Below are 20,319 nucleotides of genomic sequence, written 5' to 3'. Positions count from 1 at the left end.
AGAAGCCTGGGAAATACCAGTAGTATAGCACAGACATAGCTACTGTGTGAAACCCCCAGTGGTGAAAAATAAAAGTCCCATCTGTGTGTAAGTGCCAACAATTCCACTGGGATGATCAGCAAACTGCCACTTGGATGGCCAGAGGGAAATAGCATGTGAGCCTTTGAGCACAAGCTGAAATGGAGAAGAATACTGTATGCATGGGACTGGTGCCTCCTTGAGAACCTCATCTTTGTTTCAGTTCAATCAATCTTTGGTTCGAGGGAGTAGTGGCTGGAAAGCAAGGCAGTAACCAGAGCATGCATTGTTGATAGTTTGCTTTCTTTGCTTATTTGTCTTCTCTTTGCTTTTAAATTTGCAACAGAACTAATGGACTGAAGTGATGCTATATTAGCATTACTTTCCACCGGGGTATCAGTGCTGTGCAGTTTTCATGGCAGACACATAGGGCACAAGTCTTCCTTTGTACCTGTCTGTGACAAGGTACAGCCTGTGCCTGTTGTTTAGAAGGGTGTGGACAAGCAATAGAGTAGCCTGCAAGTGGCTGCGTTCCCAGTCAGCCATATGACCAGTAGGAGACTGCCTGATTGGTGACAGGGCCCAGCTGCTTGTGATGAGAACAGGCCCTGAGCAGTGGAGCCAGCAGTTTGTTGCAGGCAGCTGGAGAGAGGGCTGGAGCTGCTTCTCACATAACATCTTGGAGGTACAGGGCAGGAGCTATGGGAGTGGAGGAGGCTTTTGGTCCTGGGGCATGACCTAAAACTACACCCTGCTGGGCCTGGATGGTCTGGTGGGACTGCTGGTGTGGGGCAGTCCTCAGGAAATGTGACACATGTGCCTCCCTAGTGAAGGACAAGTATGGAGCACCAGAAAGCCTCAGCCCCCACTACCTTTCAGGTGACCCCACGGAGGGGAAATGCTAGGGGAGCACGCTCTGAGAACAAAGCAAGGTTTACGGTGTGGAGCCTGAGGCAGAGTCCAGATCATGTGAAGGGGCCTGAGACTGGGCCCAGGTCCATAGTGAGGCCTGAGTCTTGTGAAGGAGCCGGGTGTGAGGCTCCAGGGGCTGGGATTTTGAGCCCCAAGAAGGAGCTGGGTGTGAGGCTCCAGGGGCAAGGGAAGGCCCAGTGTCAGGCATGGGATGAGAGCCCAGTGTGCGGCTTGAGTGGAGCAAGAGGGTCCAGAGCCAGGCAGGAAGCCCGAGGGAATGGGAGGGGCTGGGAGCCTGAAGTGGATGTGAATAGAGACCCCAGTAGGGGTGGTGTGATTGCAAGCCCCAGTGTAAGGGCATGGGAGTTTTCTTGCTGCTGCTTAGCCATGTTAATGACTCTCTTCTGTGCCATCTATGCTAGTCAGAGTGTCCCTCTTACAACAGGAGTTTTCCCTTCCCTTCCCTTCAAGAAAGGAGGGTCAAACAATTTATAACACAGCACTGAGAACTGATAGGCAGTCTGAAAAGAAAGAAAAGGGGTTGGGCCCTTCTGGGGTTGTTTAGACATAAAAGTACTTGTTTCTACTTTAGAAGTATCAAAAGCCTCTGATATAAGGGACTCCTTAGAAGGCTCAGGGGTAGCTAATGAGAGCTTTTTCAGCCCTGGTTGAATGGGCAGGGGGTGTTTCTTAGAACTGAAGTTTTAAATAGTTTAGTTTCTTTGGGGTTGTTGAAGTTGCTAATCTGCTGGATTCTGGAAATCATAGATGCCACCGGCTGTGTCCACAGAAAGGCAAGAAAAGAAAACAGAAAAGAGCTCTAAAACAGGGATGGGCAATTATTTGGGCTGGGCTGTCATTTATGGGGTTTTGGTGAGCTGTCGTGAGCTGGGTCAGCACCCCAACCACCCCTGCCCGCAGAACCAGTGCCTATCACAGGAATGTGCAGGCAGCAGATCATGGCACTGTCCTGGCACCTGGCCCCATGCTGTCACCACCCCGCATTCCCAATCCTTGCTCTAGCCCTGCCTGCCCATCCCGCTCCCGGATGCAGCTCCCCGCCCACCCAGGGCCCCATCCCATCTGCGCTGCTGTGTGCCCTGCTGCTGTGGGTCCCAGGCTGGTCTCCATAGAGGACCCACCCACCCACACCATCCAGTATCCCTGGCAGGGGGTGTGGGCAGACAGGCTGGGATGTCCAGGCAGCCGGGCTGGGTCTGACAGTGGCAGCTGAAATGAGTCAGTGTTGCCAGGAAGCAAGTCCAGCTGCTGAACTGCCCCAGCCCAGCTATGCAGCTGGTGGTGGCGGGACCAGCTACATGTGGCACAGCCCGGTCTGCCCCCCCATACCTGGGCCAGACCGGGCTGAGGAGCCTGCTGCCAGCTGGATAAAATCCCTTGGCAGGCCAGATCTGGCCTTTGGGCTGTATTTTTGCTCACCCCTTCTCTAAGACCTCTGAAGTAGTTGAGGTGAATCCTGTCCCCTGGAGTTGTTGTCCCCACTAGGTTTGTAATGTGTAGAGCAGGGCTGGGCAATTATTTTGGCTGCTTACCAAGTTTTGGAGAGCTGTTGAGGGCCACAAGGGTAGCACTGCCCCTTGACAGGTGCCCTGGCCCCTGGTCACCATCTTGGGACTGGAAGTCCCACCCCCTAACCCCTGACCTTTGCAACCAGAAGTCCCTCCCCTTGCCCCCAGAAGTATTCCTTTCACTAAGGGGTTTGCCGTCTCAATCAGAAAAATACCAAATTATAGTCTAAAAATCAGATATCTATTACAACATTCATTAATTTGATTTCAAAAACTTTTTTGTCCTGATTTACTTGTGCCATCAGAGATTACCAGGTGTGCCATGGGATCTTGGGGGGGGCGGGGGTTGGCTTTTGATGGGGCGGAGCTCTAGTGCCATGGGATAAAAAAGTTTGGGTAATGCTGTGCTAGGCAGAGGCTTCTGGATGGGGGCTGGGGGAGGTGGGGCAGGGCCTTGCTCGGCCCGCCTTGCTGATTCAGCTGCTGGGTCCTGCTGCCAGCTCCCCCTGGGTCCTGCTGCTGCTGGCTCCTGTCATCTTTGACAGGCAGCCAGGGGCAGACAAAAAATTTTGAAAAAAAATATTTAGGGGCCCTGGGGGCTGGATAGAATGGCCTGGCAGTCCAACTTCAGCCCGTGGGCCATATTTTGCCCACCCCTGATGCAGAGGGACTTTTTGGCTTAGTGAAGGCAACGCTTGATCTTCTAGGGAAACAGGGTAGACATGACCTGCATTTCTGACATGAAAAGCAAGTGGCAGAAAGCCCCATTCAGGCCTTCTCTGTTTATCAGGAGCAGGAAAGGCGCACAGCCAGTTTATTTGGAAACAGCCAGTTCCCACATGAAGTTTTTCCTATCAGCTCTATTGTTCAGCCCTAGCTAAACGAGTGGAGGGCACTCTGGTCCAGCCAGGAAGCTTCTTACTGCTGAACCAACCTTTATTTCCAGCACCCTCTCTTGTGTATTTAGCTACCTGCCTGGGATTCTGTACCATCAGAGTTCTGCTTGGGATCTGGCCCTTTTGCCCGTCCCATCCTGCTCTGCATTTATCTCAGCAAGGACCAAGAGTCAAGAGGTGTAGCCTGGCATAAACAGTAAAGGCAGCTTGGCAATAGAAGCTGCATTCCCAGAGTTCCCATGTGCTCAGCCTGTCTCTGTGCCTGTAGCTATTAAATGACAGCATAAATGAGAAGGGAACACATCCTGTGCATTCTGCCAGCTGGGGACTCCAGACTGAATCATCAGTGGCAGGGGGGCTGGGATTTTGATTTCAAGGGATACATAGCAGATCATAGATAGGCTTTAAATAACACTGAACCAGAGCACGTGGGAACCTGTCCATCCATATCGCTGTCTCATTGCATGCACAGCAGTGAGAATAGGAAGGCAGGGGAGCCCTGCTGTACAGGGTACAGTGGAAGATCTGGGATTTTGGAGTGGGATGTATGGGCCAAGGGTTTTCTACCTGTTGTGGCTGGAATCAACCTAGGGAATGAAAAATGCTTTTCCTGCTGGCACACGTGGAATATATCTGTCCCCTAGGAAATGATCTCACCCAGCCTGCTTTGTTGGGGCAGCCCATGCCTCTTAGTACCTGGGAAGATGTAGGGTTGTTTCTAGGCTCTGCTTTGTCAGAAAAGAACAGATCAGAATTCTAGATCTTTGTCTGTGTGGGGAAATAAGGGAGGGACTGGAGTTGCTGTGATCTTAGGGTGTCTCCAGACTGTATCCAAAGCCTGTGCCATGGACACAAAAAGTCATGACTTGGCCCATGATGGACCACTTGTTCAATAAACTGCTCATCATCCTTTCTGAGCCTAAAACAGACAACCCAGGCCTTCCCCACAGGCCTGTTTTGGACTGACAGAATACCTCACGTGACCAGTGACCTGCCTGGTACTGCTGCAGTCCAACCAGGAAGTAAGAGCCAGTCCAGGAAGAGCTGGGCAGCATGTGGAACACTTCCAAGGCCATGGACACTGCTGAGAAAAAACCCAGCTGCACCAACAGAAAACAGTTGCAGTCATTTGGTGCAGACCCTTGAATGGCAGCAAAGCTGCCGTGATGGGGGGGACAGTCCAGGGTAGTTTCATCCTGGGACAGCACTGTTTGCCTGTAGTTGCCCTGGGGAAGTTACCTCTTATCCCAACAACGATGCTGTTTGCACAGCATAGCCTGAAGTGAAGGGTGTTCACTGAAATTGCCTTGCCATCTGCTGCATCCCTTGCTGGGAGGTATGTCTCTTTGAACTGCCCAGGAAAGAGAGGTCTGGTTAAACAAACTGTACTCAAAAAAAATCAAACTCTGGATGGTGTTCTTGTGTAGGTGAGATCCATGGGATCCCGCGAGAAGCAGCCACCGAGTGTGGCTAAAGGGGAACGAGTAGCATACCTAACACTCCAGCATAAACTCCACAAGCTTTTCCCTTTCCCTCCCCCAGGCTGCCCAGAAGGCAAATGATTGCTGTTCGTTTCAGGATGAGATGGACTCATAAGGCTTCCCATCCATATAGACCCAATATTTTCCCAGGTCATTCCCTGGGCCCTTCCTGCACGGTGTTTCTGGATGGTAACATTGTCCTTTGGGCATGCTGTGGGTGACGTGAAAGGCAGGAAGCTGTAGGCCTCAGGGAGCCTTCCTGCTGGTGGGAGCTGTGAAGAGGATTCCTGTGTGAAACTGATGTTTGTGGCATGAACCCTTCCTCTGCAGAGGTCATGGGGCTTTTCTGTGCTGGAAATGGGAAGTCGGTTAATAACCAGCAGGAGACATGGCTAAGCAGCCCCCCTTGTGTGTCACTTTTTTGAGGGGAAAGTAACAACAGCCTGAGTTGAATGAGAGTCACCATCTGCTTAGGGCCCATCTTGGCAAAATCACACTGGGCTAAGGCCTGCAGGTGGCTGATCATGAGGCTAAGGCTGCCAGGAGCTAGGAGGGACCAAGTCCTCATCCTGGGTATGGTACTACCCTCTGCCAGCACCCAGCCTGTTGGGGCTGCATGCCAATGAGATGGTATTTCTATCAGCCTATCAGATGTCCAGACATGTTTTGAGCAGCCTCAAGCAGAAGGTAATTATATTAAATGGATCAATGTTGGTGCAGCAGCAGGTTTCAGGTGGGGTTTCACAGGGGTCTGTACTAAGTCCAGGTCTATTTAACGTATTTATGATTTGGATGCCAGAATAGAGAATTCCCTGAGCAAATTTGCAGATGATGATAGACTGGGAAGGGCTGCAAACACATTGGAGGATGGGTGTAGAATTCAGAAGAATCTTGATAGAGTAGAAAACTGGGTTAGAAACAACAGGTTGAAGTTCAGTGCTGATAAATGCAAGGTGCTACACCTAGGTAAGAATAATCAAAAGCACAAATACAGAATGTGAGCTAAGTGGATGGGTGGTAGTACTGCTGAGAAGGATCTTGGGGTTTTGGTAGATCACAGGCTCAACATGAGTCTGAAGTGTGATGCAGCTGCAAAAAAAAAAAGTGAATGCAGTTTTGGGCTGCTTTAACAGGAGTATTAGGTATAAGACACGAGGTGCTAGTGGAGGGGTGGGCAAAACAGCAGATCCAGCCGGCAGCTGGACTCCATTTTCCAGAAGCCCCTGATCAGTTGCTTCAGCTGGTTTCCATGGAGACGCCAGGAGTGGTGGAGCTGTGACAGTATGGAGCCAGGGTTTCCATGGAGACTGGCCCCAGCAGTGCTGGTAGGATTTGTAGCTGGGCAGGGAGCTGCTCCAGTGTTGGAACTGGGATCATTTAGTAGTGACAACTTAGTCCCGAGTCAGGGCAGAGCTGTGATCCACTGCCCACACCTCCTGCCAGGGGTGTTTAGGCAGTAGATCACAGCTCTGCTCCAGCTTTGGACTATGCTGTCACTGCCACAGGATTCTGGCCCTGGAGCAGTTCCCTGCCCTGCTGCATGTCCTGCCAGTGCTGCTGGGGTTGGTCTCCATGGAAACCCTGGCCCTGCCCTGTCACAGCTTGATAGCTCCTGGGGTTTCCATGGAAGCTGGCCTGCGGTGACATGGACAGGGCTGCTGGGAAATGGAGTCTGCTGCAGGCCCAATTCAGCCCGTGGGCCAGACTTTGCCCACCCCGTGCTAGTGCCACTCTAATTGATTCTATTTAGATCTGTCTCATCTAAAGTGTTGTGTGCAATGCTGGGCTCTGCATTTTAAAAAGGATGAAGAGAAGTAAGAGAGGTTTCAAAAGCAGGTAACAAAATGTTTGAAGGGGTTGAAAGCCATACAAGGGGTATGTAGCTTGTAGAAAAAGATGATTAGAGGGGACATGATACCAGTTTTCAAATATCTGAAAAGTTGCCATAAAGAAGGAGAGGACCTTTTCTCTCTTGTTGTAGGGAATAGGACACACAGTAATGGCTTTAAATAGCAGCAGGTAAATTTAGATTGGATATCAGGAAAAAATTCTGTACTGTTAGAACAGGGAGGCAGTGGAACAGACAGCCTAGGTAAGGTATTGAATCTCCTTCATTAGAGTTTTTCAAGAAGAAGTTAGAAGTTAGATAATCATTGGTCAGGGATGATTTAGGAGTAGATATGCCTGGAGTGAGTTGTGAAGAACTGGTTAGAAGCCAAGGAGATTCCCTCTCTTTCCTGGTCTAAGACCTCCCAGAGTATTGCTCAGAGACTAAGAGCTCTGCAGCCCAGAACAGGTGGAAGTTGGAGAGGACCATATTCAGCAGCAGGAGAATGTAGCCAAGCTTTATAACCAAGATGATTGGGGAAGATTAGAGGAACTGAGATACATTTATGGAGGGGATAGGAGGGTAAAAAAGGGAGTTGTGGTGCTGCAGTCGGTGTGTGTTGTGTGGAGCAGGGCTGGGGTTAAATCAGGGGCAGGCAAAATATGGCCCATGGGCCAGATTATGGCCCACGAGGCACTTTCATCTGGCTTGTGGCACCCACCAATGAAATGTACCCTGTCCAGACCTACTCCCACAAAGGTGGCAGTGAGGCGCCCCTGACATAACGCTATTGTGTCTCACTCCCACCGTCATGGGTGGAAGGGCCTGGCCCGGCCAGCATATAGCTTTCGGACAGGGCTGCTGCCACCATTGCTACAGCCAGCAGGGGACCTGTTCAGCATCCCTGGCATTCCACTTGCTCTGGGCAGCAGGTAGGGAAGCTGTGGGGGTGGGAGTGGGGGCAGGAGCTGCAGCTAGGCAGGGGCAGGGAGCACAGGGCTGATGGCAGCGTGGAGCCTGTGCCCAAGGGGGTGGCAGTGGCATAGAGCTCAGGTGGGCAGGGTGTTTGTGTAGAGGAGGGTGTGAGTGTGGGGACTCCATCCACACTCCCCCCATGACGAAGTGGGCTCTATGCTTGCCCACAAATTTCTAGGCCTTCTACTAGTCCTATGACACAGCTGCACAGATTCAGTCTGTGGGCTGTAATTTTGACAGCCATGGACTATGTGCCTATCTAACTTCAAGCAACTGCTCCTGAGCAGCTGAAGGGTTGGTTATCTTTGCTTGTTGGTCTTTTTTCAGCACTTGTGCCCACCATGCATCACCTCCTAAGGGAAGCCCCTGATACTTGCCTGCTATTTCTTGCTCTGAAGTTCAAATGTAAGAGGCTCCTGTCTGACTTCGACTTGCTTGGAGGTATCGCATACAGATGTCCTTAGAGCTCAGCCTCCCCTATACCCCTCCTACGCATCAACCTGATGGTCTCGGTTAGCAGCATTCTTGGATACCAGTGTGTACCATTACCCTGATATGCCCTCTAGTGGATTTTGGTAAATATAGCTTCTATGGGCATGCTGGCTTCTGGCCCTTCAGTCTTCCTGCTGTGTCCACCTATAAAATGCTCAGAAGACACGGGAGACTAATCCTCCTCCTTATGACCACTTTTCCTGGGTTGGGCAGGCTAGCCAGCCCAGTTAACCCTGTCTTCCACCTCAGAGTCCCTGAGGGCTCCTGGTCTCCCATGAGGGATATCAGTTGGTCCCCCGGGAGGGGTATCAATTGAAAATCTCTGGCAGCTGCTCCCTGTCTTCTCCCTGGCAGCTGGCTTGTGTAGCTAACTGCTGGTGCTGACTTGATGATGTCATCTTCTCATGTTGACCCAGCCGCACTGATAAGCAGCTGATGAACCATGTGGGAAGCTTCACCTGTGGTTCCCTACTTCTTGCTGCTGTGCCTGTATCAGGTAAATTTTCCTGGGCCACAGGGCTCTTGGGGCTGTTTCCCTGGGTCCATGAGTGTTTCATGCTGCCTCTCTGCTCCTGGGAAAGGGGTCTCCATCCCCTCAGGCTTGTCCTGCAACAGACTAGATGGGCCCTTCCAGCCCTACTTTTCTATGTGTCTGCGACTCACCAAAGTGCTTATAGAGTTGATCTGTGTGAGTCCAGGCCTAGTTGCAAGATCTTGCCCTCTCTAATTCTGCATCTGGCCCCTGCAGGTCCCATTCTGCAAGTGGCAGTGGGGCCCTGCCACCTAGGACTCCCCGCTCATTGTTAGCCTAGCAGAAGTCTTGCCCCCCACTACAGTCCCCTTTTCCTATTGAGGTTTTTTTTTTTTCCCCATTGGGACCCGCTGCCTTACCCCACTGGTTGGCTTACTCCAGATTTGCCCTGTGCTCCCTGAGCCTGCTGTCACTGCAGGCAGATGCATTATGTCATGGGCTGGTGGGAACTGTCTCATGCAGGTGGCCATGCAATAGGTGCCTGATGTAAGGCAAGCCACTCAGCATGAAGTGTGTCCTCTGGGCTATTGGGAGGGCATTGATGGCTTAGAGTTCTCTGGCTCAGGTCTTCAGAGCCCTGGAGCTTCCTTTTTCCACAGCACAGCTGATTTGCTATCAGGTTCCTAATGCTTCATATCTCTCTACTTTAACTCTTGCCCCTGGCAATGTGTTCCTTCCTGCTCTTAATGCTATTACTAGCACTTACTGGTGATTTAGGGCCCCAAGAGACTCTGCTCCTGCATGCTGTGCCTCACCCAAAGTCTGCTGGTTCTCAGCATGGCTGGTGCATGCATGCTGAGGGGCTGCTGGCCATGCCTCCCAGGGCCAGAGCACCTGTGTCCTTGAGCAGTGGTCCCTTATTCTTAGCATAGGGCTCTGCTTTGCCTTCTGTTACTCAGCAGGCGTGTAGTGCCTTGGAGCTGGAGCCTGGGGGATTCTGCAGGCACTGCTAGCCATTCTCCTGAGCCTTCATGCAGCAGTAGTTGCAAGGAATGGGGGTATCCTGCTGTCAGTGGGAGCTGGTGGCAGGAGCCCTAAGTGTCTGGCCAGAGGACCATCACCTCTTCAGTGACAGCTCTCGTCAGTGGCGTATGTCGCACATTATAGCTACGGCTCACTGAAACAGTCTTTCTGGGAGTTCCACAGGCCATGCAGGACCAGGATCTCCTACTGATTAAGTGGAATTACAGGAGCAACTCTGATCCTTCACCCCCTTGAGGCTCGTTGAGATCAGCTACTCCATATGCTCAGCCAGCAGATAAAGGCAAAGTCTCCAAGGCAGCTGTTTCCATCTGGCAGGGGTGCTGGTTTTATCATGTGCCTAGAACAGTATTTTTACCTTCTCCCTCCTAATGCTCTGACTTCAATTCTGTATTATCCCAGAGTATGTGGGACAATTGCATTGTGGGAAAGCATCACAAGGTGGACAGCAGGCTTCAAAACAGACTTTAGCAGACTCAGGGTGCATCTACACATGCACAATTACCAAAAGTTACTACATAGCACGGGTGTAATAATGCATGATGCAGGTAGAAAATGTATACTTAATTAATTACCACACCATAAGGCATGTGTAGATACCTTACTACACAGCAACACGGTGTGTGTGGACTGATTTGGGAGTAACTTTATTCCCAAGTTGGTGCACACACAATGTTACTGTGCTGTAACTAGAAGTGCACTGATACACTGGGTCACATTGGATTGGCTCCAGTATAAGGAAAATTGAGAATATAGGCAATCAGCTTTTTTTGCTTGATGTGGCTGATAAATGCCCTGTGCATGTGCGCAGCTACAACGCAGCATGCAGGTGGCCAGAAGTGCAGCCGGACAACTTGGAGAGCAGCCAGGTCTGGCTGGTAAGTCTGTTGTGAGGGATGGGGCGTGAAGTTCAAGGCCCTTTGGTAAGGCAGGGGCAGGTGCTGCCCAACTGGGGGTGGGGGCAGGGCAGGGCATGGGCTGCAGCCATGAGTGGCTTGTCTGGAGGGTGGGGGGGAGAGGGGCTGGGCAGCTCCCACTGCTACATGCACCCTGGGAGGGCACAGGGGGCATGTGCCCCCAGATCTGTATGTGGGGTGAGGGTGGGATGCCGCTGTGGGCTCAGGCTGGGGACGGTGCTGGGCTCTTCCCAACTGGGGGCTGGGGCTGAGCCAGGGTTGCACTCAGAGCAGATGGTGACAATGCTGGGAGGCAGGGTTGGGGCGACTATAGAGAATTTTGGGGGTGGCAGGAGGTTGCAGCCCCCTTCCCAGTGCTGCCACTGCCTGCCCTGAGCACAGCCTGGCCCAACCTCCTCTGGGAAGAGCACAGCAGCAGCCCACCCTCACCTCACATGCAGATCTTGGGGTGCATGCCGCCATGCCCTCCCAGGATGCATGCAGTGGTGAGAGCAACCCCTCCCCTGTGCCCTGAGACAAGCTGTCACTCCTTCCCCTCCCCCAAGCTAGACAGACCCTGCCCCATCCCCAGTTCCAGTCTCACTCCCACTCCTTCCCTCACAAATAGGTCATTAGTATCAGCCCAAAACAATTCTATCAGTGTACCCCTAGCTGTAACACCTATATATGTAGACACCAGTCTAAAAAACACTTACTGTGCAGTGACTTACTGCACAGTAAATGCATGTGTAGAAATGCCCTCAGGGAACTTGTAGGCAGAATCCTATAGGAGGTAGGTCTGCTGTGGCTGCAGGGAAGAGGACAAGGAGTAATGGTTGTGAAGAAATCCCCTCCCCTTCTCTCTTCCCCTCACTTGGATCAGCCCAGGTGACCCTTATCTCTCTTTGCTATCTTCTTGGTTCAGGCTGGTTAGTCAGGTGATCTGGCCAGCTAAAATTCCTAGGGGGAATGGGGAGGGCTGTCTTCCTTCTGGTGGGCATTTTGAAAGCTGCAAGCAAATGCCCCATGCATGGTGATTTTCTGTAAGTAAAAACCTGGAAACTAGCCAGGAGTTAGGAATTATGTCTAGGCCAGTCAAGTCTTAAAAGGGTTATTATACCCAGTCTATATAAGACTCTAGTTCAGTGATGGGCAAAATACAGCCTGTGGGATGGATCCAGCTTGCCAGGCCATTCTGTCTGGCCGGCAGGGTGCCTAAAAATTTAGAAAATATTTATCTGCTCCTGACTGCCTGTCAAAGATGACAGGAGCCAGGGGCAGTAGGACCCAGGGGGAACTGTCATCAGGACACAGCAGCCCAGCCCTGCCTCACCCCCAGACATTTCCCTGCCTTCCTGCTCTCACATGGCTCCAGCACCATGTAGCTCCTGGCTGCAGCCCCAGACTGTGGGAGCACAGGTCTGTGTTGGTACAGAGCGGTGTGTGTATGGGGGAGGGAGAGTGTGTGTGTGTATAGGGAGGGAGGGAGGGACTGTGGGGGGGCAACTCTGTGTGTGTGTGTGTTCGTAGGGTAGGTCCCCCATACACACCCTACCATTCACTTGCACCCACAGCCCCCTCGCACAGCCATCCACATAGATAACCACACCCCACATATCCACACACACACCCACATGCACCCTTACCCCACCTCCACACCTATCTACCCCCACAAAACTCCATGCACACACAACCTCCGCCAAACCCCACATACCCACACATACATAGCCGCCCCACAAACCTATACCCACCCCCCTCAAAATATATAAGAGCAAAACTTCATTTTAAGCTATTATACAATCACCTCTATGTATATTAAACACATGTAAACCAGGAGAAAAATATTTTTTTAAATCAAATTAATGAATGTTGTAGATGTTTGCATTTTAGAATATAATTTTGGTATTTTTCTGGTTCCGAGACAACAAAACCCCTTGTTGAAAAGAGTACTATTGGGAGCAAGGGGAGGGACTACTGGTGGCTAAGGTTAGGGGACCAGACTTCCAGTCACAAGATGGCAACCAGGGAGTGAGGCACCTGTCAAGGGACAGGGTTACCCATGTGGCCCTTGACAGCTTGCCAAAAGTCAATAAGTGGACCTCTGCCCAAAATAATTGCTTGCCCCTGCTCTAGTTGCTTTTGTTTGCGCAAAGTCTATTCTAACTTCCTCATTCTACCCCCCTCCCCCCACCTGATCAATAATGGCCCCAAGAGTGAGTGAGCGAGAGCATAAGCTTAGGAAGGGCTAGGTACTAGAAGAGAAGGTCTTGTGCCCGGGGTGCAGGAGGAGGGTCCAGTGCCCAGGGGGGACTAGGGTGTGTTGAGGGAAGCTCCAGTGCCTGGAGCAGAGTGGATTTGAATTAAATCAGTAGCGGTGCACTGTTACATTGGTCTGATAACAGATTGGCACCAATTATAAAGAAAATTGACTATATCAGAAATTGGCCTGATATGGCTGATAAATGCCTGTGCATACGCACAGCAACAGCACAGCATGTTGGCAGCAAGGGTCATAGCTGCACGCACCTCTGCAAGCTGCTGGGCTGGTAAGTCCGTTGTGGTGGAAGGGGAGGGGGGATGGGGAAGGAAAGGGGCATGGGGGGCAGATCAGGGGAGGTGATGCTCAGGGGCAACCAACATGGGCTCATTGAGGGCAGGTCCTGCCTGACTAACCTGGTTTCTTTTTATGATCAGGTGACAAAGTCCCTGGACGCAGATGTTGGGGTAGATGTTGTCTTCCTGGACTTTTTAAGAAGGCCTTTGACATGGTTTCCCACCACATCCTCTTAAAAAAACTAGGTGACTGCGCCATTGATGCCTATACAATCAGATGGGTGGCAATTGGCTAGATGGCCACACCCAGAGATGGGCCTGTTTTCAACCTGGAGGGATGTGGGCAGTGCAGTCCCCCAGGGCTCGGTCCTGGGGCCTGTACTGTTCAACATCTTTATCAGCGATCTGGATGTGGGTGGAAAGCACGCTGTCCAGATTCGCTGACAACAACAAGATGTGGGGTGAGGTGGGCATGCTGGAGGGGAGGGACAGAATCCAGCTTGATCTAGACAGGTTACAGGGGTGGGTGGATGAGAATAGGATGGAATTCAACACAGACAAGTGCAAGGTGCTGCATCGAGGGAGAAGGAATGAGCAACACACGTATAGGTTGGGGAACACCCTTCTTGTCAACACAGGAGCATAAAGGGATCTTGGAGTCACTGACTCCAGGATGAACATGAGCCGCCAATGCAAGGAAGTGGTCAGTAAAGCTAACTGCACTTTGTCATACATTTGCAGATACATTACAAGCAGGTCCAGGGAGGTGATCCTTCCCTTCTATGCAGCATTGGTCATGTCACAGTTGGAGTACTGCGTCCAGTTCTGGGCACTGCATTTCAAGAGGGATGTGGCTAGCATTGAGAGGGTCCAGAGGAAGGTCACTTGCATGGTCAAGGGGCAGCAGGGCGGGCCCTACGAAGAGAGGCTAAAGGGCTTGAACCTGTTCAGCCTCCACAAAAGAAGGCTGAGAGGGGATCTGGTGGCCGTTTACAAACTCACCAGTGGGAATTGGGGGAGGCTCTGTTCCCCTGGGCACCACCTGGGGTTACTACGGATAATGGCCACAAATTGTTAGAGGGAAGATTCAGGCTGGACATCAGGAAACATTACTTTACAGTTAGGGCTGTCAGGCTCTGGAATGGGCTCCCATGTGAGGTGGTGCTCTCTCCTACCTTGGGGGTCTTCAAGAGGAGGCTGCACAGATATTTGGCTGGGGTGATATGATCCCGGCACCTGTTCCTGCCCAGGGCAGGGGGTCAGACCTGATGATCTGTTCAGGTCCCTTCTGACCCCAAGTACTATAATACTAGGAAGTCAGATCAGTATCAGCTGATATGCTTCCTTAAAAATTGACTATTGGTATCTCTATCGGTGCACTCCTACAAATCAATTTAAATAACCATTTAAATCCCTGGTCAGGAAGCCTCGCTTTTAATCACTGTTTTCTACAAAAAGTGCATTCTTCTTGTTTGATATTCTTTCATCATTAACTTCTTGAAACTTTGCACTTTTAGAAAAGGGTAAAGGCTTGATTCTGTACACAAACCTGCGAGAGACAGGAAATGCTGGTGGATGGGTAATCAGGTCTATTATTTCTCATCTGCATATACTGCTGTTAACAAGGATGTTATGTCTGGAGACAACAAACTCTCCCTATGCCTGAAGGAAGGGCGTTTGTGCCCAAAAGCTTGCAAAAAACAATTTTCCCAACTATTTAGTTGGTCTAATAAAAGGTATCACTTCTACCTAAAGAACCTTGTCTGCCCATGATCTTTGGAGACATAAATCCACAGTTTGAGAACTGAAACATCACAGAGATGCTTAATGGGATCTTCTAGGCTGTCATGAAGTCCCATTGGATAGAGTGGTTTTCTTTAATTTTTACTAATCAGTAGAGGAACCCCTGGGAATCCCATAAGATTGAGCCCCTAATACAGTCCATGGCCTGTTGTGACATGGACTTCTAAAAAGGTTACATGATTATATTGTCTCAAATAGTATATAATTAGAAGTTATAATCCCTATTCCATGATGATATCTTTGAGCTTTAACGTCTCTTAAATTAAAACTATCTTTATATGTTTATTTTTTAAAAGAACATCTTAACAAAAAAATTAAAAAGTATGATTAAATCAAAAACATCTGATTTAAATAAAAAGCATATTTTTAATTAAAAGAAAGTTTTTATTTTTATTTACCCTGGCCTGCGGCCTGCCAGAGGGCAGAGTTGCATTAGCAGATCATCTGTGAGGCATGGGAGTGGATACTGGGGAGGATGGAGCCCACAAAACTAGCCCTTAAGGCAATGACCATGAGCGCCTCTGATGTGAAGAGTAAGATCAGGCTTGGAAAGTGCTGGGACATCCTCCTTATCAGAAATTAATAACATCAAGGTGAGAAGGGGAGAGGGCCTCAAGGGCTGAATGGTCCCCTGGGGCAGCATGACCACCTCTGGGATGGGCATTTGTTGCAGGGTCCAGAAACACTTATTTGTGATGGCCCAGGGTAACCACAGCATAAGAAATGTGCCAACTGCTGGCCATGTGTCCTCACAGCCATGCTTGGTACAGTGCCATTTAGAGGCTGTTCGCGGTGAATCCGTTCTGTGTTGGGGGCTGTAGTTGCTGTCTCAGTAGACCTGCCAGGGCTTCACCTCAGGCCGGGTCCCTGTGCCAGGTCTGGACTTCAGCTGGGCTGTGTCTCTAGAATGTCCCTTCCAACCAGACTGATAGATAGCTCAGGAGTGTCGCGGCACTGACCTATCACTGTAACTCCCTGTCATCTGAGACACGGGCATCTTTGCACAGCAGCAGCCTGCTCATCCCTGGGAATGCAACAGCTTTTTTAAAAATTTTATTAGAAAACAAACACAGCCAGATATTCTAAAAATGACCCCAGCAGAGGCCTCACAGAGGAAGTTACAACAACCAGACAACTGTTAGAGATTACATAGTACAACCATGATAACCAAAATCACGTACCACTTAAACTTATACAAGAGCCAGAATTGGACAACGAGACACTGGTAATATCCCAGCAACAAAAGAACGTGTTTCTTTACATACATCTTCAGTCATATGGTACATATACTAAAACCAAAATGTGAGGTGCAGTAACCCCTCCCCTCGCTATCCCACACATAAAGCCCTCACCCACCCACTCCTGCACAGTGTGCCTTACCTCAACTTAACCAATACGTATGCGGGGCTGGAACAGCCCCCTGCAGTCCAGCCCTTATCACAACCTGACATCCCCTTCATCCCTCTTGTCCCCAGCCCTGCCCCTCTATAAAACTTGAGCTCATGGATCCCAAACTGTAAGCACTCTAACATGGAAAAGCACAACCTCATTAGCGCTAACAGGCAGCACACCTTCCATAGTGCTACTTTCATACACGTGATCAACACCCTCACCCCCCACGTCCCATCTGTTCCCTGGGGATGCAACAACTCTTCTTCACCATGTCATGGGCTAGGCTGCAGGGGATGCTGGAACAGTTTGATTTTTTTTTTTGCCTGCCTGAGGGCCACTCGTGACCATGGCTGCTGAGACATGGGGATCTCAGGCTGGCACTTATCCCCTGGGTAGCCTGGGTATCTGCTCACAGTGACTGCAAGCTGCTCTGTCCATCCCTGCTTGTCTGGTGCCCAGGGATGGTGTCCCTAGCATCTTGGGAAAGGACAAGAAGGTGAGCTCTGTTTCTCAGGGTGCCCAGATGGAGATCTGGCACTGGTGTCACCTCAGGAGACTAATCTGAGCTGTTGGGCAGAGGTGGGGGGCTGTAGCACCCAGATAGTAACTACCATTTCCTGGTTTCTCTTGTAGATCCCAATGTGCCCAATATCCAGGTGACAAGAATGACTCTGGTGTGTGACCAGGCTCCAGGGCCCCTCACCATGGACTTAGCAGGTGAGCAAGGCAGCCTGCTGCGCTCTCCTCACTGGGGCAGGGTATATGGGAGGGAAGCAGCTGAATAACCCCACAGCCACTAGCACACTAAATCTCCAACGTAGGAAAGGTCTCTGCCTGTTGGTGTGGAGGGAGGAGGCTCTGGTACCTTTGGTTTGGATAGGGGTGATCTTGCTTCATGGAGGGGACTGGACTGGGTGACTTCTGGAGGTTCCTTCCAGCCTGGCTTCTCTATGATTCACAAGTGACTTTGGGTGGTTCTGCCTCTGTCCTCTCCTAGTTCATCCCTATTAGTGCCACCCCACATGCCCCCAAAGGGGCTCCTGGCTGAACCCCAGTCCAGGAGGGTCTGCTGGCTGTGCCTGTTGTGGAAGAGTGGGCTAAACTCCACTGGGAGTTTTGACTGGGACAGACAGGCTGAGGGACCTCATGTCTCCCTGGCACAGGTGATCTGGAGGCACTGAAGAGCCAGTCCTTCGTGCTGAAGGAAGGAGTGGATTACAGAGTGAAAATTTCATTCAAGGTGAGCTCACCCTTGCCTCCTGAAGCACGCTTGGGGGTTTGGTGTTTGCAGGCTGCTCTACTCAATACTTGATAAACTTCCATGGAGGCTGGGCCTCTCTGGGACAGTGGCAGTGCTACTGGAGACCCCATCTTGGAGGAAGGATCTCAGTTCTGTAAGGTCTGCATTGCTTGTGTACCCTGGACCCCTGCTAGCCAGCACAGATCACAGTCCTCCAGAAGCTGGGCACTGAGACTCGTAGTTTGTAGGATGTTCCCGCAGAGGCTTTAGTGCTCAGCTTCTGCTGGCATTGCCTGCTGCTTGTTCCTGTGGTACTTCCTACAGTGTGCCTTGCTACCTGTGCCTAGTGGGTGCTGCAGGTTGGCAGTGCACGTGCAGCTTGTGATTCTTTGGACCTGGCGGAGCTGCAAAGCCATGCACTGTGGAGGCAGTACTGGGACTCCTGCCATCCTGCTACCTACAAACAACTCCATTGGTATGTGTGTCCACTGAACTGGATTCTTCCTGTCTGGGGCTAAGCCCAATGTGAGTGGAGGGTGGGGAGGATTGCACAGTATGGTGAACAAACAGGACACTAGTGCAGACCAAGGCCCTGCATATCCAGTTACAGTTACATTCCATACAAATAACATTTGTGCTTTTCCAAATGTCTCCATGGTAAAAGGCCAGAAGCAGAAACTTAGCAAGCTCTAGCTGCTATTCTTCTTGGCCAGTCTGCAGCAAGGTCCCCAGTGTGAGGCACAAACCCATCCAGCAGGCACAGTGTGTATGTGATGGCATGAATCTGTATCACCTACCCTTTCTCTCTTCCAGGTGAACAGGGAGATTGTCTGTGGATTGAAGTATCTGCACCACACCTACAGGAAAGGTCTGAAAAGTGAGTTTGGGTGGTTGTCCGGGCCAGGGGAGTGGGGTTGGGCTACCTTGCACAATGTGGAGGTCCTAAAGTGCTGGGCATGTGTTGCAAGGCCCTGTGCCATCACGCTGTCCTACCCTTTTCAATGTATCCCTGCTGCCACTGAGGGTCATCTCCAAAGCAGTCACTCTTGTTGCTGTTTCCCCTCTCTCTGTTCTCAGTGGATAGAGACATCTACATGGTGGGGAGCTATGGGCCCCGAGCTGAGGAGTATGAGTTCCTGACCCCTATGGAAGAGGCCCCCAAGGGCATGCTGGTGCGGGGCACCTACCACATCAAATCCTTCTTCACCGATGATGACAAAACGGATCACCTTTCCTGGGCATGGAACCTCTGTATAAAGAAGGACTGGAAAGATTGAAGCACCTTCCCACTCCCTCCCCCTGCAGTTCAGGCTCCAACCTTAGTATGAATTTAGGGACAAACTATCCTTAATGCAAACAAAAAGGTCTCAGACCACTTCCACCACAGGCACATGGTTCTGTAGGATACTCCATTTGCAGAGCCCCAGCAGACAGCACACAAACCCCATTGCTCTGCACTCTGCTCTGGGCCATCAGGTCATGATGCCAGCTCTGCCTACAGTCTGCCAGTGCCCTGGTCCTCATGCGGTTCTTTGATCTGCATCCTCCTCTCATCAGAACAAGCTACAAGTTGTTGCTAACAAGTGTCCCATCCTGGTCCTGGCTCAGAGCTGGGGAGGATCAGACACCTTTTCCTGCTGCATGCTGCAGACTAATATAGCTTAGCCTGCACTTTACGAAGGACTAGGGAGTGCAGTAGGACCTTTTCCCCCAAAGGATAGTTCAGGTCCCTCAGGGGAGAGAGACTGTTGCTGTCTATCAGGGTTTTCTTCGAGCTGGGTCTATGCACTGAACATGGCAGTGTATGCCAGATGGGGGTGGAAAAGGGGCTTACTGTGCCCTTGGTTGCAGGTGGTGAGGCACAAGGTTCTTCCAGACAGCTGCTCCCAAAGCTCAGGTGTGCATCCCTGCAGCTGCCAATCACATTGTCTGCAGCAGCTCAATGAGGTCTCCTCCAGACAAGCTTGGTGTTCCTGGGCAGGGGCCTTGCATGAGTTGAAAAAGTGCCCTAGGGAGGGGTGCCTAAGTCTGTGCTGGGCAGAGATGCAGCTAGTGTCTGCTCCTCGCTTATCCCAGCACCTTCTGCTGATGGTTAGAGTGCCCTATTGTGTGCATAAAACCCTTGTCTGTCTCTTGAGCAGTGCTCCTTAGTGTCCCAGCAACAGCTGCTCCTCCACCCTGTGGACGCTCTAGTTCCACTCCTGACCACCCCAGCATTGCCGTGTAGCATGCCCTACTCTCTAACAGAGCCAAAGGGCCTTAGCGTGTAATTCATATTAAGGTGGGGGCTCCCTTTAGTAATCAGACCCCAGAGGTCATGGTCTTTGTAACCAAAGTTATTTTTAATTGCTGTTTTTTTTTTAATACTGATTCTCCTGACTCATCTCCTGTGGCATCTCCATTGCTAGGTCTGTAGCTAGTTAACCTGTTGTAGCTCTGTGTGAGGGTCTTCCTGGCTGTGTATGGACCATGCCAGCTCAGAGGGGCTGGGGCCTGCATCTGCTATCACACCCCCTGACCTAGCTCTGATGTATGAGTGTGTTCCTGTAGGATGCCCTAAACACTGCTGTATTGGCCCTTTCTGAACTGTACTGATGATAACACTGGCTGTGCTCTTAGTCATTACCATTAAACCTTACAGACATCTCTCATTTGACTGACTGGCTTTGCCTGTGCTTCATTCACCAGCCAACTAGGCACTGTGGAGAGCTGGGGGCCAGAGCAGATGCTGCACCCATTACTTTACTGCAGTGCCAGGAGCTAGGGCTGTGTGAAAAGGAAGCATTTCGTT

At 50.9% G+C, this 20,319-nt stretch overlaps 1 protein-coding gene across 3 annotated transcripts in view; it reads left to right on the top strand.

Annotated features, from left to right (window-relative positions):
• Positions 1–20,188, top strand: part of ARHGDIG (Rho GDP dissociation inhibitor gamma) — a 39,517-nt gene extending 19,329 nt beyond the window's left edge. For all 3 annotated transcript variants that reach the window (XM_090024797.1, XM_090024796.1, XM_090024798.1), the window contains exons 3-6: positions 16,922–17,005; positions 17,452–17,528; positions 18,342–18,405; positions 18,606–20,188. In XM_090024797.1, coding sequence (XP_089880923.1) covers positions 16,922–17,005; positions 17,452–17,528; positions 18,342–18,405; positions 18,606–18,805 — 425 coding nt within the window. In that variant the 3' untranslated portion in view covers positions 18,806–20,188. The remainder of the gene's footprint in view (positions 1–16,921; positions 17,006–17,451; positions 17,529–18,341; positions 18,406–18,605) is intronic.
• The last annotated feature ends 131 nt before the right edge of the window (positions 20,189–20,319 follow it).

This window comes from Crocodylus siamensis, chromosome 12 (genome assembly GCF_052110815.1).
Source record: "Crocodylus siamensis isolate JL-2025a chromosome 12, ASM5211081v1, whole genome shotgun sequence".
Taxonomy (NCBI): Eukaryota; Metazoa; Chordata; order Crocodylia; family Crocodylidae; genus Crocodylus; species Crocodylus siamensis.
The sequence above is the reverse complement of the archived record's forward strand: the minus strand, read 5'-3'. Positions and strand labels throughout refer to the sequence as shown.